This window comes from Pygocentrus nattereri, chromosome 4, assembly GCF_015220715.1.
Source record: "Pygocentrus nattereri isolate fPygNat1 chromosome 4, fPygNat1.pri, whole genome shotgun sequence".
In the NCBI taxonomy this organism is placed as follows: Eukaryota; Metazoa; Chordata; class Actinopteri; order Characiformes; family Serrasalmidae; genus Pygocentrus; species Pygocentrus nattereri.
Window position 1 is genome coordinate 20,634,701 of NC_051214.1, and position 21,106 is coordinate 20,655,806.

The window sequence follows — 21,106 nt, forward strand, 5'->3', positions numbered from 1 at the left end:
GAAAGAAGTCAACAAGTCCAAGACATCTCAGTGGAACAGAGTGGAAGAGGGGAGGCAAAACAATCCTCAGTTGCTGCTTCTTCCTGAGTAAACAGGGCTGATGTATTGTTGCCTGACTCACAAAACCATCAACCAATTTCTCAGTAAGACCCCCAAAGACGAGAGCGGTCAGTCAGTTGCCCACTGGGACACCCAGTGACGATTGGCCTTTGTTTGGAAGGAGCATCCATTTACATGAAGGAAGGCAAACAGCTCTCAAGCTCTCAGAAGTGTTTTCACATGTATTAGTCACGTCCTTGAAGAAGAGTTTGGTTGAGATCGGGAAAAAACCTGACTGTGTTCTTGTTTCTTATATTTCTGAAGTTACTGTTGGGAGGGAGTTACTGCATCACTAATTCATAAGATGGATGAAATACCTCATGACATCGGTTGTCTGTTTATTTTGAATTTAAGTACAGATCAAAAAATGAGCGCATTTGCTCCACGTTGTGCAGGGGGGGTGTGACCCTGCAACAAAAGCAATCATCAGCTTTCCTCCAACATGATTCACGTCATCTGAGCGCTTAATGGAAAGCAGGTATGGCTGGAGTGCTGGGAGAAACACAAACAAGCCCGAATCCACAAGAGAAGACGAGGTAAAACACTAAAACCTTGTCCTAATGGTTACAAATGAGGTCAGATTGAAACCTCCCAAAACACAGGGCCTTGTGGGCCTCACGCTGTCCAACGCTGTGAGTGTACACTTGTTTGTGCAGGCTCATTTTGTCTTGGACACATCTTCGCACCCCACTGAAGCACAGCAGAGCTGTTCAGTGTTTCACTGAGCGAGGCCATATGGCTCCTCTCTCAATTAAAAAGGGTGGAGGTTTTGGCGAGAGCCAAGTCCAAAGCCTGGCATTTCAGCTTCAACGTCTTCTCACATACTTTATTAACAGCACCTCAATTTGTTTACAATCAGGGGAGGTGGTGGGAGTGGCAGTGGAACTGTTGCTATGCATGGGAAAACACTGTCAAAGACAGCGGTTCTGAGTTACGGTCCTGCGGGATCCCTGCAATGCAAAGTTCAGTGTTTTCTTTGCTCTGAGGGTTTGGTAATTGGCCAGTGAGCTGAATCAGGTTGGAACTGCACGCAGTGCAGGGGTCACATGACTGGGACTAAGAAACATATACACAAGAAACTAGAACATCTCAATATCTTTCACCAAAATCCACTGAGCTGTCAGTTTATTGCATAGGCCATTCTATCAGAAATACTGACCATGTAGTTGCACTGCAGGTTTTCACTTATTGACTGCAGTCCCTCTGTTGCTGCACAATTTATTAGCTCCCCTCTACGCCAACCATGACTGGAAATGGACCATGATAGGAACATCACTGACTAGATATTATCTGGGTGCTGGACCATTCTCAGCTCACAGATCATTAAAGCCATGATGTTATTCATGATGACACATGGCCTCAAATTTGAATATTCTATTGCTTTTATAGCAGTTCTGCAAAATGAAGTTAAAAAATAAAAAAAGCAAAAAATACAAACACACCCACACCCACCCCTGTCTAATCTACATACCTATCTATCCATCCTTCTATCCATCATTCTATCCATCCAACTATCCATCCATCCATCTACCCACCATTCATCCATTCATTCAACCATCCATTCAACCAACCATCCATCCGTCCAACTATTCATCTATGTATCCATCTACCCACCCATCCATCCATCCATCCATCTACCCACCCATCCATCCATCCATCCATCCATCCATCTACCGGTCCATCCATCCATCAATCCATCCATCCACCCACCCATCATCCATCTATCCATCAATCCATCCATCTATTCAACCATTCATCCATCCGTCCAACTATTCATTTATGTATCCATCCATCCAACTATCCATTTATCCATCCATCCATTAATCTATCTACCCGTCCAACCATCCATCCATCAATCCCTCTGTCCATCTATCCATCCATCCATCAATCCCTCCGTCCAACTATCCATCCACCTGTCCGTCTAGCCATCCATCCATTCATCAATTCATCCATCCGTCCAACTATCCATCTATGTATCCATCTACCCACCCATCCATCCATCCATCCATCCATCTACCCACCCATCCATCCATCCATCCATCCATCTACCGGTCCATCCATCCATCAATCCATCCATCCACCCACCCATCATCCATCTATCCATCCATCTATTCAACCATTCATCCATCCGTCCAACTATTCATTTATGTATCCATCCATCCAACTATCCATTTATCCATCCATCCATTAATCTATCTACCCGTCCAACCATCCATCCATCAATCCCTCTGTCCATCTATCCATCCATCCATCAATCCCTCCATCCAACTATCCATCCACCTGTCCGTCTAGCCATCCATCCATTCATCAATTCATCCATCCGTCCAACTATCCATCCATTCATCCGTCTATCCATCCATCCATCCATCCATCCATCCATCCATCCATCCATCCGTCTATCCATCCATCCGTCTATCCATCCATCCACCCATTATCTATCAATAAATTTATCTACCCATCCATCCATCTGTTCATCCATCTGTCCAACTATCCAACCATTCATCTGTCAATCAGAGTGCAGCCAGAGGTAACAGTTATAATTCACAAATCTCATAAGGCACAGCTGTGTTTGGACTTTTTAAAACCCTGAAAACAGACCACCAATCAAACAATATCCAGGAAACAGTGGACCTGTGGTAAGAAACTGACCAATGATTAAGGGCTAGAAGATAACTACCACCTAGTCTGCATGAAAACAGACGAGCCATCATCTCATACTTGCTCTTACATTGTGTACCAATGAGGCAGGTGTGTATAATAAAGTGTCTAAACTTTGAAAAAATGCTGAAAGTCCAGAGGCTCCTACAAAGTAAACCTCAACTAAGGCAGCGCTGAGTTGAATTGATGTAACATAATTTCTTTAGGTTCAACTCAAGGCCAACTTAAACAGCATCAGTTACTTGGAAAACCAATACGTCTGGTTTTGCAGTTATTTGAGAAGTCCATGAAATATCAAAGCTCCAGTTTCAGAGAAAAGTTTCTCATGACCTCTGCTCATCTTCACATACACACTGAGCGAATGAGTGAGAGTTTAGAATAAAAAGGCACTCACCCTGCGGAAAGAGACCACATAGAAGGTGTCTCCCCGTCGGTTGATCTCATCAAAGAAGTCGCTGTAAGCGCGGCGAGGGGCGTAGTATACTTGCAGCTCGTTGCCTGGACGTCTAGAGACAAGGGGGAGAAAAAAATAAATAAATCAAAAGATACCAGACCATGAGCTTTTAATTGCTTATTGCAAATTCAGATTACCTCCCAAATTGTCCAGTGACTGTTTCACCAAATAATTTTTTATTTATATTTATTTTTAAATCAGAAGGTAAAACAAAACTTTTTCCAACTCGCAACTACACATCTGAGCTCAAATAGTTCCAAGACCAATAAGATTTAACCAATCCAATTGATTAAAATACAAACAAATGTAACACTATAATCAATGTAGCCCAATGAATTCCACTTGACTATACAATCACGCAACATAACACGCCATTTATCCATGATGGATGAAATCCATACGACCAAAAAGAGAAGCACTTTGCATTGATCTGCAATGATCATAAAATTGTTTTGTTAGATGTCTATATATTGTAATAAAGTTCTGTGATTAAATAAAAAAATGAATTAATGCATACATGAATACATTATTGCAAACAGCCCCAGAGCAGTACCAGCACAGGGTGAAAACCACTGCACCGGCATATATTCAGTACTTTCTATTAGCCAAAGATACAATATAAACAACATTATTTGCTCTTTAAAGCACCTTATCTTTAAAGTTAACCTGGCATTTTAACCTCTTAAACAAGAAATCAGTCCGGCTATTTCAGAATCAGAACATAAAACCAAATAAAATGCTACACTGAAAGTAACCAACGGTGCTATTTGCATAATATGCTACTGTCTTGATGAAGCAGAAGGATTTAAATGTAGTGCCAGTACCCGACATGTTATATACAGAATAAAACCACAACACAGATCAGCCAAAACAAGAATAAAAAAAACTGACCCGATTACATGTTTGGAGAAAAAATTGGCCAATTTCGAACTTGGCCGATGATGTTTGTGCATCCAACACTAATGAGAAACGGCTTTTCAGCAAAATCAAGTGAGGTATCTGCATGGTACAAACTTCTTCATGATTTGCATGGAAACATAGTAGATGTGACCTAATATAGTGGCACAAATGAAAAGCTCTGAGCAGCTACACAATGCATGATCTCATTCACGTTACATTAATCTGGACCTACTACCTTTCACTTGTTATAAGCAATTTTTTTTATCTGACAAACATCACAATCACCATGACCTCCACTGTTTGCGTAAGAAATTAAAGGTTTTCATTAAGAGCCTCTCCAAATGACCCCAGAGGGGCTCTGTGTTAGAACAGCCAGAACAAAAGAAATATTAATGTTGTCATACCATTTTTCACTTCCAGCTAACGTACTTCTCTCTCATATGATCATAATCAAAACACGAAACAAAACCATTCAGAATGAATCGACTTCCTAGCAACTTGTACAAATGCACAATCACCTTCAGATCAATTTACTGTATAGTGAAACATTTTCCTGCCTGCGCGAATGTGGTTTTTCCCCTGCCGTCTGTGTGTTGACAGTGGAGTGACGCAGTCAAGCTTAATTTGGCACAACCCTGGGCCAACGCCAGAGGAATGACAGCCAAACCAGAAAACATGATTTACTCTGAGGGAAAGCGGTGAGATCGCCCAAAAAAATAACGCAAGAAGGAAAGGAGGTGTAAAAATAGCAACATTACATCCACGCTCAGCTTGAAACATGAGCGGGGCAGGGCTATCTTTCTAAAAAGATATAGAAATCAAATCATTAAATGCATGTTCTGTTAGAAATACTGGCCTATGTTGGTAAATCAAGCTCTCACTTCATTTTAAAATCTTTTATCACTCATGCGGAGGTCAGTGCTTTGTAGTTGCAGCCAATGTACTACAGGGGCATCGAACTCAACCAGTAAAATCCACTTAAAAAAATCTCATCAAATCCGTGGGCCAGAAAAAAAACAGATCTTATTTCATTGTAATTAATGTTATGCTGTTATACTTGAGATATTACATAAATACTTAAAATATTCAAAATTTAAATGTACTTTTGAATGAATTTAAACCTACCTATTTGCTTGAACTACACACCTGGCATCCTTTCTTTGCTGTACATTCATTAAGACTTGGGCTGCTGAGCTGACGTTAAGTGTTTATGTTGGTTAAACTGCAGCTGAAATGCATTTTGGTGATGTTGGTGTGGAATTGAGGTGACTGTTGTTGGGGTAGGAGAGTCGGAGCACACTATGTTGCAGTGCATGCTGGGGACTGTAGTGAAGCACACTGTGAAACGGGATAATATTAATAGAAAATTAAAATACTTTTGGCTGGATAAGATTGTGTGGCAGGCCTTATGTGGCCAACAGACCTTGTGTTTGACACATGGACTTTAAAGGCAGGTGATGGAATCTTTGCCAGGCTCAAAGTTATGCGCGGGACCTGACGAGTGCTGCAGCCTGAAACATTTCTTTTCAAAAGGACAGACAATACAATGATTATTTAAGGCCCAATTGCACTTCTTATTTTTACCCCTACCCTTGTTTTCAAGGGTCACCTTGCCCGTTGAAACTGAATTACAGGGTGGTTGAAATCTTCCTCCATGAAATGGGACCTTCTAATAAAAAGAGCATCACCTTATTAACAGCTACTATCGCTGCTCTGTAAGCGACCCTGCCCGTCTGTAGTGACAGCAGAGGAGGGTAAAGTTTAGTTCCTCACTGCTGGGCTTTAGTTACATTTAGGGAATCATGTGCCTTCAAAGAGGGGGGCATTTATTTATTATCGCCCACCACTAATTCTCAATTCAGTTATTTGACAGCTTCTTGTTCGAATTTTCCAGTTCCACCTTAAAGGCACCAGAATGTCTTTTATTTCAGAGAGTCTCTCAAAGCATTTAAAAGCCCAGAAACCCACCGGCTCTTCACGTCAGGGTAGGTAAAGGATTCCATGGTGCTACATAAAGAGGAGATAAACTCGGATAACAGGAGGGAAACGACATCAGCTATTTAACACAGATGTGATCAATGCTGGCCATTAGAGAACTTTAGCTGATGTTAACAGCTGAGAGATAAACGGTCGTCCCCTAACGGAGCCGCAGACCGCCGGGATAACTTTACTCTCTGTTTCTGGAGATTTAAATGACGTTGAATGGAGAAACATGAACGTTAAATATCAGACTGAATGTCGTGGGTCAGAAAACGACGTCGTGTTCCGACAGATGTGGTTCTGTAAGTTTGCTAGTGCAGTTAGTTCAGAGTTCAGCTTCAGTGCTGAAATCCCTGCCCTGCATAACTGTGGTTTCCTGGTTAAAATTCCTGATATTATTAGCTGATTAATCCCTCCTTGAGCTGAACAAGGTGTGAACAGCGGTGAGAAACACTGAACTATACAGTGCAGCGGCTCCAAACCTGGAGTGAAAACACTGAATTAAAAGGTCTGTGTGTCTCATTTCTCTGCTTCTGTGAATCGTTCACACAGCACAGCAAATTGAAGGCACCATACAGCGCAGTCACTCCCCAATTCGGTCCTCAAAACGGTGGCACCTATACAGTGTGATGTCACACGAAACAGGAGAATACAGTGTATATGAGTGCAGTATGCAGTATACAGTGCACTGTTGGACACAGTTCATTAAGGCTGTTCCTGTATAATATGATGGAGACCATCACTGAACACAACCAATATATTTTGGAAAAACTAAATTGGTTAAACTAGGTGTCAGTACACATGCACTGCTTGTGGTGAAATAGACCTACCTGTAAAATATTTGTCAAAAAAAATAAATAAATAACGGATGCAAGCAGCTTGCTACTAGAGTCTAGCTGGATATATGCACTCTAGACTCTATATTGGCTTGGGGTTTTGAGGATGATTAAAATGATTAAAAAGGCTTAAAGGAAGTCAACTAAAAATCCTAATACTGCTTTAAAAAATTATCATTCATTTTTAGCAATATTAGGATTTTTGGTTGACTTCCTTTATGTCTTTATAATGGTGTAATGGTCCTCAATAGTTACCAAGTGGCATCATGCTAAGTGGTGCTCGGCACTTTTCATTCACTTTCATTTCATTCACCACACAGGGATTTCTGATCAAACTCCACCTTAAACAGAACACTGATTAACTTGAATGTGAAGAAACTCCAATGCTTGATGAGCATCACTTACTTTTCATTAGAGTCTGAATACTGGACAGTCGCAATCTGCGCCACCTCCACTTTCTTGCTGCCCGTTTTCTGAGAACCAAGACAGAAACAAAGAGCAGGATGAAGGAAGAGCCGCTAATTAACACAGTTCATAAACAAAGAGAACAGATGAGAGCATGAATAGGTGCCCCAGAGAGTTTTATAGTTAATTCTAGGCAATGGAAATGTCCCTGGGCTCCTGTCAGGTTGTTTTAGGCTGATAATGACCACCTTAGAGCATTTATTTTGATTTGGTACCTGGGACTAGCATGGCTCCCTAATGGGTCACTTTAATGAATGGGTTCAAATTACAGTTTTCAGCTTCTGGGAAACACCTGTCTGTCAACACACTAGTCTATTTGCAACTCTCTCCAGGCAAATGACTGGGTCATTTGCACTAGTGAGGTCTAAAGATTGGGTCTAAGAGTATTGGAGAGTTATAGCAGTAACGGCTTCCAGTCATGGTAAAAACTAATTTACCCCAGTTTTAAAAAACTGACTCATTTATTGATTTATTTTAAGGAAATCAAAGCAAGACACTACCAAAACTGAACTTTTAATCATGCTCAGTGAATGGATATGCTACATGAATGTCATTTACCGAAATTTACATAAATGAGTTGCACTGGTTGAACGTGCTTCACGCCGCAGGCAGATATCACACCTTCAAAAAGACCGGGTTTCAGACATCAGACAAAACAGGTCTTATGAAAACCATGAGGAAAATGCTGTCTCAGCTCTCGTTCAGGCAAAACTATATCAGACAGCCTCAGGCTAATTGGCTCCAGAGGAGAAGGCAAGCTAAGCCAAGCAACCTCAGATGGTAAAGATCGTGTGATATGCTACAGCTACACTTCCATGGCCACAGGTGTATAAAACCAAGCTCCTAGGCCTGCAGACTGCTTCTACAAACATTAGTGAAAGAATGGGTCGCTCTCAGGAGCTCAGTGAATTCCAGTGTGGTACCGTGGTCAGACACCACCTGTGCAACAAGTCCAGTCGTGAAATTTCCGCACTACTAAATATTCCACAGTCAACTGTCAGTGGGATTATAACAAAGTGGAAGTGATTGGGAACGACAGAAACTCAGCCACGAAGTGGTTGGCCACATAAAATGACAGAGCGGGGTCAGTGGATGCTGAGGCACATAGTGCACAGAGGTCACCAACTCTCTGCAGAGTCAATCGCTACAGACCTCCAAACTTCATGTGGCCTTCAGATCAGCTCAAGAACAGCGTAGAGAGCTTCATGGAATGGGTTTCCACGGCCGAGCAGCTGCACCCAAGCCTTGCATCACTAAGCGCAATGCAAAGCGTGTAATGCAGTGATGTAAAGCGCCACCACTGAACTCCAGAGCAGTGGAGATGTGTTCTCTGGAGTGACCAATCACACTTCTCCGTCTGGAAATCCGATGGACGAGTCTGGGTTTGGCCGGTTGCCAGGAGAACGGCACTTGTCTGACTGCATTGTGCCAAGTGTAAAGTTTGGTGGAGGGGGGATTATGGTGTCGGGTTGTTTTTCAGGAGTTGGGCTCGGCCCCTTAGTTCCAGTGAAAGGAACTCTTTATGCTTCAGCACCAAGAGATTTTGGACAATTTCATGCTCCCAACTTTGTGGGAACAGTTTGGGGACGGCCCCTTCCTGTTCCAACATGACTGCACACCAATGCACAAAGCAAGGTCCATAAAGACATGGATGAGCGAGTTTGGTGTGGAAGAACTTGACTGGCCTGCACAGACTCCTGACCTCAACCCGATAGAACACCTTTGGGATGAATTAGAGTGGAGACTGTGAGCCAGGCCTTCTTGTCATCAGTGTCTGACCTCACAAATGCGCTTCTGGAAGAACGGTCAAAAATTCCCATAAAAACACTCCTAACCCTTGTGGAAAGCCTTCCCAGAAGAGGTGAAGTTGTTACAGCTGCAGAGGGTGGGCCGACATCATATTAAACCCTATGGATTAAGAATAGCATGTGTGTGAAGGCAGACGAGCGAATACTTTTGGAAATATAGTGTATGTCTTAGCTATTGTTTTACTTCTCATTTTTACTTCTTTAATTTAAATGAATCTTTTTGTTATTATATTTCTTTTATTAATATTCTTCTTGTTTATTTTATTTATCGCTCAGCTACATTGTAAATGAGGGTCTCTCTCAATGTATTTAGAGTTTAAATAAAGATTTATTGACTTTCACAATTCAGTTCTTCACGCCTATGGAATTAATAATATAAGAGATCAGTGGCATTTCTACTAAATTGGACACAAGCCAGGCCATGGAAGTACAGGTTCTTGGTCAAGTGGAATACGATATACCCTCATCAGGCATAACATTATGACCACCTCCTTGTTTCTACACTCATTGTCCATTTTATCAGCTCCACTTACTCTATAGGTGCACTTTGTAGTTCTACAGTTACAGACTGTAGTCCATCTGTTTCTCTGATATTTTGATAGCCCCTTTTACCCTGTTCTAACTGTAAATGTAGAACTACAAAGTGTACCTATATAGTAAGTGGAGCTGATAAAATAGACAATGAGCTTAGAAACAAGGAGGTGGTCAGAATGTTACACCTTGCTGTGTGCCTGCATGTCTATTTGCGTATTAATGGTTACATAAAACAGCAAGAGGCAAGTTAATGTCTTAGTAGATTTAAACTAGACTGAAACTGTACAGGCCTGCAATGATAAAAGGGGTTGCCTGTTAATGGCTAAGCTCTTGTCGTATAATGGATTTAAGCACAACACTACACAGCACTGCTATTTAGGCATCACTTTTAAAGAGTTAACATCTGCCACTCAATTATCTATTTAATTCCTTCTCTCTATCTGAAGCAGAATCACATCTGAAGAAAGCAAGTGATAAAAGACTTGAATAAACAAGTCCAAGGCTTCGCTCATTTCTGCCCTGCAGGCATTTGCGCTGTTCGACTCCAAACCCAGCTGGTTCGGACCATGAGAGGAGCACTGGGCTAGCTTTATTTTTCCCCTGGATTTCAAATACATCCACTTCTAGCTCCTCTGCAGCTCCGCTAAAGTCCATGAAACAGCCTGCAGTGCGCGAGTCGTATTTTACACAGAGCTGACAAGGCTAGACAGCCCAACTGCTTTGTCTCAAATAATTTTGAACCAGCGAGGCTGATCTAGGATAAGGATCTAATCATGTTCTAATCATGTCACATATCTGGCTTCGTGTGAGCTCACAGGGTGATGAATGAACCTGGATGAACTACGAACACAGGCAGAGCTTTCAGTGCTGTAATAGTAAAGAAGCAGTGCATTACTGAGGCTGATTACACATTACTATCACCTCCCCACAGGATTATTAAGATACGCTTAGAGATGGAGGGAGGAAAAGAGAAATAAGTAAAGCAAAGAAAAGTCAGTGGACAAGGAAAAGAAAAAAGAGCAAGCAAGAAAAAGGCAATAAACATGCAAGAAAGAAAAATGCAAAGAAAAAAGGAATGTGAAGAGTGAAAAGAAAAGACATGATAAAAGAGAGAGAAAGTAAGGTAGAAAATGAAAAAAGAGCAAGCAAATAGACAAGAAATAAAAGTAAGAAAGAAGGAAAGTAAGAGTGAAAAGAATAAAAATTAAGAGAAGAGAGAAAAACAGCAAGAAAGTGAAAAAAATGAGCAAACAAACATGAAAGAAAAAGAGTAAGAAAGAAAACAGAATGAGTGAAAAAGAGAAAAACACAGAGCAAGCAAATTAAAAGAGATAGAGTAAGTTAGCATGAATGAAAGAAAAAACAAAGAATGAAAGAGCGGTACAGAAAAAAGGAAGAAAGAAAAAGAAAGAAAGAAAGAAAGAGTGGAAAGAGAGAAAGAAAGAAAGAAAGAAAGGTGGAGGAAGGAAGGAAGGAAGGAAGGAAGGAAGAAAGAAAAAAGAAAACAAAAAAAAATGAATGAATGAATGAGAGTGAATTGAGATTGAATGGATGAACGAGTGAATGAGAATGAATGAATGAGCGAATGAAAGAGTAAGTGAACGAGTGAGTGAATGAACGAGTGAATATGAAAGAGTGAATGAATGGGAATGAATGATTGAATGAGAATGAATGAATGAGTGGAAGAATGAATAATTGAATGAACGAACAAACTAATATGAATATGAATAAGTGAATGAGAATGAATGAATGAATGAATGAATGAATGAATGAAAGGTGCCTGGCTGCTCAGAGCCCTTTACTTTCCCAGACTGCTGCATTAAGCCGATGAAGACTGAGTGCAGAGACAGAGACAGAAGAGAAGGACAGATTTCCTCTGTAAGTAAATCTGCACTGAGATCTACTTAAAGAACATAAACAATGTTAAACCATGAAGACTCTCAGTTCTGTGTCTGGGTCAGAGATACGCTGTGGTGGTTTCTCCCACACACTGACTGATATTTTCCCATACGCTGTTAGAAATGAAGGTTCTATGCAGGTACATTTGTCCTTCGTCAAGGTACAAACTGTGTAAATGTTCCCTCAAAGGTTCTGCAGCGGTTTTAAGGTCTGATTGTGAAGCTTAAACCAGTTTTTCCAGGTGAAAAGTTTGTATTTGTTCCTTTTCATAACCGAATGTTTTAAAACAGAACAGTAGAATAAAAGCCTGGAGGCGAGGCGGGGTGTGTGGAGTCAGTACAGCTTAGAACACATCATTTCAGTGGATTATGGTTCAGTTACAGTGAGGAAAATAAGTATTTGAACACCCTGTGACTTTACAAGTTCTCCCACTTAGAAATCATAGAGGGGTCTGAAATTTCCATCTTAGGTGCATGTCCACTGTGAGAGACATAATCTAAAAAAAAATTCCTGAAATCACAATGTATGATTTTTTAAATAATTTATTTGTGTGTTACTGCTGTAAATAAGTATTTGAACACCTGTCAATCTTTCCACCTCCACTCCACTTATTATTTTAAATTAGAAGCACCTGTTTGAGGTCGTGAGACACCTGTCCGCCCCACACAATCAGTAAGACTCCAACTACTAACATGGCTAAGACCAAAGAGCTGTCCAAAGACACCAGAGACAAAATTGTAGACCTCCACAAGGCTGGAAAGGGCTACAGGGCAATTGCCAAGCAGCTTGGTGAAAAAAGATCAACTGTTGGAGCAATTATTAGAAAATGGAAGAAGCTAATCATGACTGTCAATCTCCCTCGGACTGGAGCTCCATGCAAGATCTCACCTCATGGCGTATCAATGATCCTAAGAAAGGTGAGGAATCAGCCCAGAACTACAGGAGGAGCTGGTCAATGACCTGAAGAGAGCTGGCACCACTGATTCCAAGGTTACTGTGGGTAATACACTAGGACGTCATAGTTTAAAGTCATGCATGGCACGAAAGGTTCCCCTTAAATCAGCACACGTCCAGGCCTGTCTTAAGTATGCCCATGACCACTTGGATGATCCAGAGGAGTCATGGGAGAAAGTTCTGTGGTCAGATGAGACCAAAATAGAACTTTTTGGTCTTAATTCCACTCGCCGTGTTTGGAGGACGAAGAATGATGAGTACCAGCCCAAAAACACCATCCCTACTGTGAAGCAGGGTGGTGGAAGCGTCATGCTTTGGGGGTGTTTTTCTGCATATGGGACAGGACAACTGCACTGTATTAAGGAGAGGATGACTGGGGCCATGTATTGCGAGATTTTGGGGAACAACCTCCTTCCCTCTGTTAGAGCATTGAAGATGGGTCGTGGCTGGGTCTCCAGACCTAAACCCTATAGAAAATCTCTCGTGTTTCTCAGCGACAGACCAGAAACCTGGCTGATATGGAGAAGATCTGTATGGAGATCCCTGCTACAGTGTGTGCAAACCTGGTGAAAAACTACAGGAAACGTTTGACCGCTGTAATTGCAAACAAAGGCTACTGTACCAAATATTAACATTGATTTTCACAGGTGTTCAAATACTTATTTGCAGCAGTAACACACAAATAAATTATTAAAAAAATCATACATTGTGACTTCAGGATTTTTTTTTTAGATTATGTCTCTCACAGTGGACATGCACCTAAGATGAAAATTTCAGACCCCTCCATGATTTCTAAGTGGGAGAACTTGCAAAGTCGCAGGGTGTTCAAATATTTATTTTCCTCACTGTATGTTCCCTGACTAAATGTACTGAGATGGACCCTTGGGGGGCCCAACCCGGTGACAAGAGGGGTAGAAGAAGCCTCAGTGACAGCGGTCCTAAAGGTGCCTGGCCTCTCTTCAATATACCTTACCATTGTTTCACAAGCAGCTACTCACTTCTACATCGACTCACACCTACAACTGCTAATAATATGATGGGTACATAATGTAGAGCACAATAATGTCAATGAAAAAGGGGGAAATGGCAACAGACACAACTGTTTACTAACAAAAGCCTGTCTAGACCAGTGGTGAGTAAACACACACATGCAGATATTTTGGTGTCTGAGACACGCTATTCATGCCTATGAACTAGTTATTACAAAAAATTAAAAAACAACAAAAAAGTCACTATTTTAAATGAAAACAAATGTCAAAATCCAAAATCAAAGATGCGAACTTGCAATTTAACTTGGACCTGCCCTTTATTGAGTCACACGACTTTCCCATGACATGGTACCACAGCACCGTATTGATCATGTCTTTAGCATTAGACTAGTAGCATTAGTCTTAGCCTAGACTAGTTAGCCTAGTTATTCAGCTTGTAAGTACCCTTAACTAAATACAGGCAAACAGCGGTGCCAGCAACTCTAGAAAAGCTTTAATTTGCACCAAAACCTTTGCCTCAAAATAAGACAAATTATATTGTGCAATGTAGACTAATAATAACTGTTCCATGATTATGTCTGAAAATGCCAGCAAATACTCATAAACATCAAATGTGATAAATCAGTTGAGATATAAAAAGCCCCTTGTGGAGGTTGAGGTCACGCTGGATGAAATATCACGTAGACCACCACTACAGACCTAGAGTTCATACTTTCCTATGGGCTTCCACTCTGAACACTGCGGAAAGAGGGGCAGTAAGTGAATGTGCATGCAACAGCCACTGAGGACACGTACCGGGATGGTTCTGCTTCTGGGATTCCTGGTGCTGGTGCTGGTGCTCTTGGTCCGCTCTGTCTCATGGCGGTGAACCCAGCCCTTCAGCTCGCTGGCCATCCTGCATACAAAGAACAGAAGAGGGCCAATCAGATTAGTCGGCCTTCTTCAACATCTGAATGAAGATTAAGTTTTAATAAAGAGTTTTGAATTACAGACTGTACTGAACTGGGAAAATCTGCTTTTAGTTACAGGCACCAACGAGACCCTCACTACAGGAAACACTTCAGCTCAGCTCGCTGGGTCAGTCAGACTCTCTAACCACCTCCACTCTACCTGACACTGTTTTCTACTATTATTGTCTTATTTTAATAAATGTATTACTTGTTTGTGATGATGTGATTTTAAACCCTTATAATCCTCATGATTTGGTCACGAAAATTCAAACAAACTATATTAGATAATAATTATTTGTATTATACACAAAATAATTATGATCATTTTATTTAATCATTTAATTATGATTATTATATATTTTTACTTTATCTTACTCTCCTTTTATTTTCATTTGATAAACGTTTACATTTTAGCTACGTTTTATATTTTCTACTGTATTTTTATCATTAATGTTTCTTTTTTTATATTTACCTGATCTGAGACATTTTAAAATTAAATTTACTTTTATTATTTGATGCTCTTACACATCATCAATCCCTTCTCCTGTATCAACTCGGGAACATTGTAAAGGAGGGTCACCCTCAATGTTTTCCGAGGTTAAATAAAGGTTGACTGATTGACTGAACACGCAACACAGTGTGTGACCAGTTTTGTTGTTTTGGCTTTGTACGTGAGTAAATTGGATTTGAAGTAAAACCATGTTAGGGCAGAATGTCTGCATTCATTTGGGAGTATTCTGATCTACACTAGGTGAACCATAAAATCACAGTTCCCCTGAGCCTCCATAAGTTCTGGGAATACTGGCTGCTTAGCTGTTTCTTGGCCTGCCGATGTTGCATTGCTCTCACAAGAGAGCTAACACAATTCTTCCCATGAGAAAGACGGGTCAAATTCTTTATTGTGAAGTGCAGTTTCCCTTCGTCAAAAATAAAAGCCCACTGAAATCCCCAAAATACCGTTTCTACTCTTCTGGATACAAATGATCTTCAAAGCTCATGGAGCACACATGAGCACAATAAAGTACATTTGAAACATCCTTTGCTCCATTCGGACTTGAAAGCGAAGTTCCTAAAAGTTTTATCAGTTTAATAAGAAGAATCCCTACAGTGAACATATGTTCCAAGACATGGAGGAAGTTCAAGCAGAAGAGTATGAAAGAGTAAGCTAGCATGAATGAAAGAAAAAACAAAGAATGAAAGAGTGGTACAGAAGAAAGAAACAAACAGAAAGAAAGAAAGAAAAAGGGAAGAAAGAAAGAAAGAGTGGGAAGAAAGAAAGAAAGAAAGAAAGAAAGAATGGGAAGAAAGAAAAAGAAAAAAAGATAGAAAGTGGGAAGAAAGAAAAAGAAAAAGAAAGAAAGAAAGAAAGAAAAAGAAAGAAAGAAAAAGAAAGAAAGTGGAAAGAAAGAAAGGGAAGAAAGAAAAGAGGTGGGAGGAAGGAAAGAAGGAAAGAAAAAGAAATAAAGAAGTGGGAGGGAGGAAGGAAAGAAATAAAGAAGGAAAGAAAGAAAGAAAGAGTGGGAAAGAAAGAAAAAAGAAAAAAAAGAACAAAAAGAAAGAAAGAATTAATGAATGAATGGTTTTGCTTCAAATCCAACTGGAGACCTGGAGACCATATGGGCAGAACTTTGAACATCCATGTATGATCCTACACTGATGGTAGATGGATACACACTGCTCAAAAAAATGAAGGGAACACTTAAACAACACAATATAACTCCAAGTAAATCAAACTTCTGTGAAATCAAACTGTCCACTTAGGAAGCAACACTGATGCTTCCGTCGCTGTGACTCCAAATCCAGGCCTCCATTGGTTAATAAATTTGATTTCCATTGATGATTTTTGTGTGATTTTGTTGTCAGCACATTTAACTTTGTACAGAACAAAGTATTCAATGAGAAAATTTCATTCATTCAGATTTAGGATGTGTTATTTGAGTGTTCCCTTTATTTTTTTGAGCAGTGTATTTCACTGGACAGCGACGATTTGCTCTATGTGTTAAAATTTCATGATGACTGGACCAATAGAAGTGGTCAAAAATACTAGGGAAAAATACTGGGGAAAAATCCTGCGCTGGCGATGCAATTAAACAAATAAATGTGATGGCAAGAGAAACATGGAACTCAACTTCTTCAGACCAGCTCCCAAGAAATCAAAAAATAAATACTGTTACTTTACTCACTTCATGCACTTGGTCCTGTTGACTGTCGGCTGGCAGGGGGGTGGAGGTCTGAAGAAGAGAGCCTCCCTTTTGACCACCATCAGAGCTTTCTCCTCTGACACTGAGTCAAAGTGCTCCCGTCTGAGACAAAGAGAGAACAGAGGAAATTAGAAACACAAAAGAAGCAGAATGAACAGAGAAGCGGGCCAATGAAAAAAGAGGCAGGGATGCAGATGTAGTGAAAGACGGACAGAGAACCGATATGAATGAGGGAGGCCATTTATGAGGGTTTTAAACCTCTGAAACAATGTCAGCAAGTTTATAAGCTTCTGGCTTTAATCAACTTAACAAAAATCACAAGAGTTTGAGAGCCACAGTCAAGATGATGCCACGCAATAAAAACACCTTTGGTCTGTGAAATGGTTCCTTTAAAGTCCTTTAGGAAAGCGGAGGAGGTTCTTCTACAGCATCATTCCAAAGAACCCACTTGGCATGTTTATTTTAAACAGTGACATCTGCTTATGCCATCATACCATGGACTGCAGAAGCTAGTAGCTCAAAAAATTGAGGTATGAGGTAAACTTCATTCAGAATCATTTACATCAGCAGCGATTAGGACTGTCAAATTATTTTCAGTTGCTATCATGCTGAATTTGTTTAACCCTTGTGTTGTGTTCAGGTCTGTGGGACCCATTTTCAAAGTTCACAAAAATAAAAAATGATGTGGTTTATTATTATTTCAACCTCAGATTCTTGGTCTTTGCTGATTTTCTGTGAAGAACATATAAAATACCCCATTTTCAGTGTCTTCACCCCCCACATATTTATATTACACATGTGGTGTTGGGCTGAAACCACGGGGAGTAAAAGTGTGGAGGTGCTGTGTCCTTCACTCTGTTCTCCTCCTACATGGCCTGCTGTTAGTGTGTGTGTGTGTGTGTGTGTGTGTGTGTGTGTGTGTGTGTGTGTGTGTGTGTGTGTGTGTGTGGACAATACGGACAGGCTGCTGACTGGCTCCAGCTGCTAAAGTAGAACCCTACGCTGGACACTTGATATTTTAAACATCTGGTATTTTTGCAAAAATTATTTGTAACAAACACATCAACACCACACAAGGGTTAAAGTGTTCTGAGTCTAAAGTATCTCCAAAACACAGTGCTGATTGTCAGCAATACCTGAGAGGTTAATAATATTAACACCAGTGGAGGCCATCGATAGACTACACTGGACGGCTCTCACAAGAGACCTGTGAATAAACTAATGAGCAGCAAACTAACAAAAGCAATAGCAAATACAAGAATACAGAAGCTGTGTGAACGAGAGCAAGAAGGCTACAATAAATGTTTGAGTTTTAAATGCAAAAAAAACCCCAGAAAAACATTATTACATTTAATATCGGCAAAAAAGAAAACATAAAATGAGCTATAACTTCTGCACACTGAATATTTTATTTGTTTCCGTTCATTGTGTGCCACATAAGCACTTCTAGGCAACGTCAATACTTTGCGAATATGCTTTGTGTGCAGATGATACACCAGCTGATTCAGCTTTTCACTGCATGATTTAGAGGCCTCTAAAATCTGTGCCACGTTTAGCGTTCAGAGGGAAATGTTTGGCTTCTGTAACTTAGACAAAAAGAGTAAAAGGATGAAAATGGGACACTGATGGATCCGCAAACACGAAGCAGTACTAAATGCCATAAAACAACAGGGCAAGCAATAAAACAGTCAGCGGAAATAAATTAAGACAGTAGGCTAAACTGCTATCTGAATCCCAACACCAAGAAAGACCATGACTCCAGCCTTACAGCATTAGAAACAGATGCTCTGGATATCATGTCATCTCAGAATTGGGGAAAGACTATTAATTGAAGTCAGGAACAATGGCTTTGAAACTGAGTACAGTTAAAAAGTGCTTGGCACTATTCAAACCCAATTCAAGCAGCACAGCCCTGCATCAAACAAATTGGAAAATAAATAGGAAATTCTTGCACACTTCAGGTGCAAGTAACAAAGAAAACACAGACCATCTGGGGTCCTGATCTAAAAACCTCTCCCCTGGCCTCCATCTCCAAAGGCGTTCTCAGGTTCCTCTTGAACGCTATTTTCCAGGGCAGAATTACATAATTCCATTTGCTCCCAGGACATGTTTGGCTTCCAGCACCACTGTGACCACTTCCAGACATCTAATTACCCAATTTGAGTTGGAAAGAGAGGGCTGGGGACAAAAGATTAAGTTTCGAGCCAGCCTGGAAACAGTTCCATGTGACAGAATGCGACAGAAGTCAGGAGGTTTACGTGTAACGCAGGAGGAAGGAAAAAGAAAGCGGACCTAAACTTGAGCCTTGGGTAACCTTCCACATCTACTACTAATGCCGTTCTTTGTGAACTGGGCAAATCCTTTGAAACGACATACTATAGTTAAAAGAGCTGAAATTAAATTATGCCCATTCTTTACTCTTTTTTTGACAAAAAACAGAAGCAAACACAAACATGCATGAAATTAAGTCCTCAAAAAAAATTAGCCTTTTATGTGCTGGGGTACAGTATTATACACTGCTGGAATAACTGCAGCACTGCATCTAAAAGCTTTACCATAACTACACAAAATGTATTCAGACATGAATAAAATTATTCGAACATAATCTGCATGCCGGAGTTTTCAAATGGCAAAAATCAGATTGTTTTATTCTACCACTGTTCTTTTATGCCTACAACTACAGGCAATATGAATTCGTTCAATTGACCCATCACTGTTTTCTCTGGCATACTGATGGTCAAGATTACTGATCAGTTGCATCCCAGCATCCAGGGCTTATAAACAGATGCTGAAAGGACTTCATCAGATCTGGGACAAGCAAATCCAAAGGTAACTCAAAACTAGGTTACAGACATTTGAAAGTCTGTGCCTCCTAAATGAGGTGGTGAAACTCATTTCGCCCTTTTACAATAATATGTAACCCAATTTCTGCAGTTGCACTTCTTTATGAGTAAAGGAAATCTTTATCCCTTGTGGGAGACGTTTGTCTTTTTTTCTGGGGTAAAAGAAAAAATTGGAAATCATGTGCATTGTTTTGGCACAGGAAAAAAAAAACAAATATTGTGCATTTTTCCATTGTATATGACCACCTTAAAGAATTGCAGGTAAATGAGTGTTTGTTACTTATCATTCAATAGTCTGGAATAATCGGTCATAGTGACATACTGAATAATTTATTCATTAGTAATATACAAAGTGTAGAATCAAGTACCATAGGATATACACAAGAAGGTACTTTAGGTTTCTGGAAACACCAAAAGGTTATTAAATAATAAATAATAATCTGAAATTATTTCTAATATTAAAGTTGCCTGCTTAGAGTTTTGACCAATAGTTTTTAGTCATTACAGAATCATCTTCAGCTCTGTTCATCATTCTATATTTATTTTTTACAGCTTCCTATTAATTAGTTGAAAACATCATATAACAATTAAACATGTCCATCTTCAACAAACTGCTTTTACAGTAATGAAAACTGATTCCAAACTTTTGACTGGTTGTGTAAGTCTCTGTGTGTTTGTGTGTGCGCGTGTGTGTGTAGGGGCTGGGGGTTATGAGAAGAACAGAGCCTTGTTCTCTTCCACAGCGTTTTGGACACGGTCACTCTGCACCTGTGCTGGTATGTTTTTATACATAATGACCTCTCTGGTCTGTGTCAGGTATGAGGCTCAGGTGTTTTTGGACCCCACACAGTGCTGAAGAACAATGTTACCTGTTTGTAGTATGAGGGGGCTCAGAGTCAGGCATGCTGCCCCCTGCACCACTGTCGCTCTCTGACGAGAAGCCCAGCAGACGCCTGTTATTTGGACTAGGGCTTGTTTCAAACCTGGAACCTGTACCTCCATCAAACAGACTGACAGAGAAAGAGAGGGCGAAAGAAAAAGAGAAAGAGAGAAAGGATGAAAAGAAGGTGAGAGAAAAGGAAGGGAAAACAGGTTGAAGAGAATGTGAAGAGAAGCAAGGAAGAAAAGACACGAGTGGGGTGAAGAGAGGGTGTTGATAAGAGAAGAGAAGAGAAGCCATGAAGAGGAGAGGGTGAAGTGAGGGAGAAGAGAAGGTAAAAGAAGAAGAGAGAAGGTGAAGAGATCATGAAAAGAAGCAAGGAAGAAAGACAAAAGTAAGGGGAAGAGAGGGTGTGGAGAGAAGAGAACAGAAGAGAACAGAAGATGAGAGCAGAGAAGAACAGACAACAGGAGAAGAGAAGAAAAAAGAAGAGAAGGCAAGAGCAGAGAAGAGGAGAGAGAACAGGGGAGAAGAGAAAATAAGCAAAGGGAAGCAAAGAGAAGAGCAGAGCAGAGAAAAGGGGAGAGGAGAAGAGAGGAGAAGAGAACAGGGAGAAGAGAAGAGCAGAGAAGAGGGGAGAGTAGGGGAGAAGAGAC

The 21,106-nt window shown here is 40.4% G+C and overlaps 1 protein-coding gene across 1 annotated transcript in view; it reads right to left on the reverse strand.

The window, feature by feature from the left end:
* atf6 (activating transcription factor 6) overlaps positions 1-21,106 on the reverse strand; it is a 91,654-nt gene that overhangs the window by 17,983 nt on the left and 52,565 nt on the right. Inside the window, exons 10-14 of the mRNA XM_017723734.2 lie at positions 20,440-20,580; positions 16,710-16,829; positions 14,372-14,471; positions 7,333-7,400; positions 3,152-3,263 (exon numbers count right to left, since the gene is read on the reverse strand). Coding sequence (XP_017579223.1) covers positions 3,152-3,263; positions 7,333-7,400; positions 14,372-14,471; positions 16,710-16,829; positions 20,440-20,580 — 541 coding nt within the window. The remainder of the gene's footprint in view (positions 1-3,151; positions 3,264-7,332; positions 7,401-14,371; positions 14,472-16,709; positions 16,830-20,439; positions 20,581-21,106) is intronic.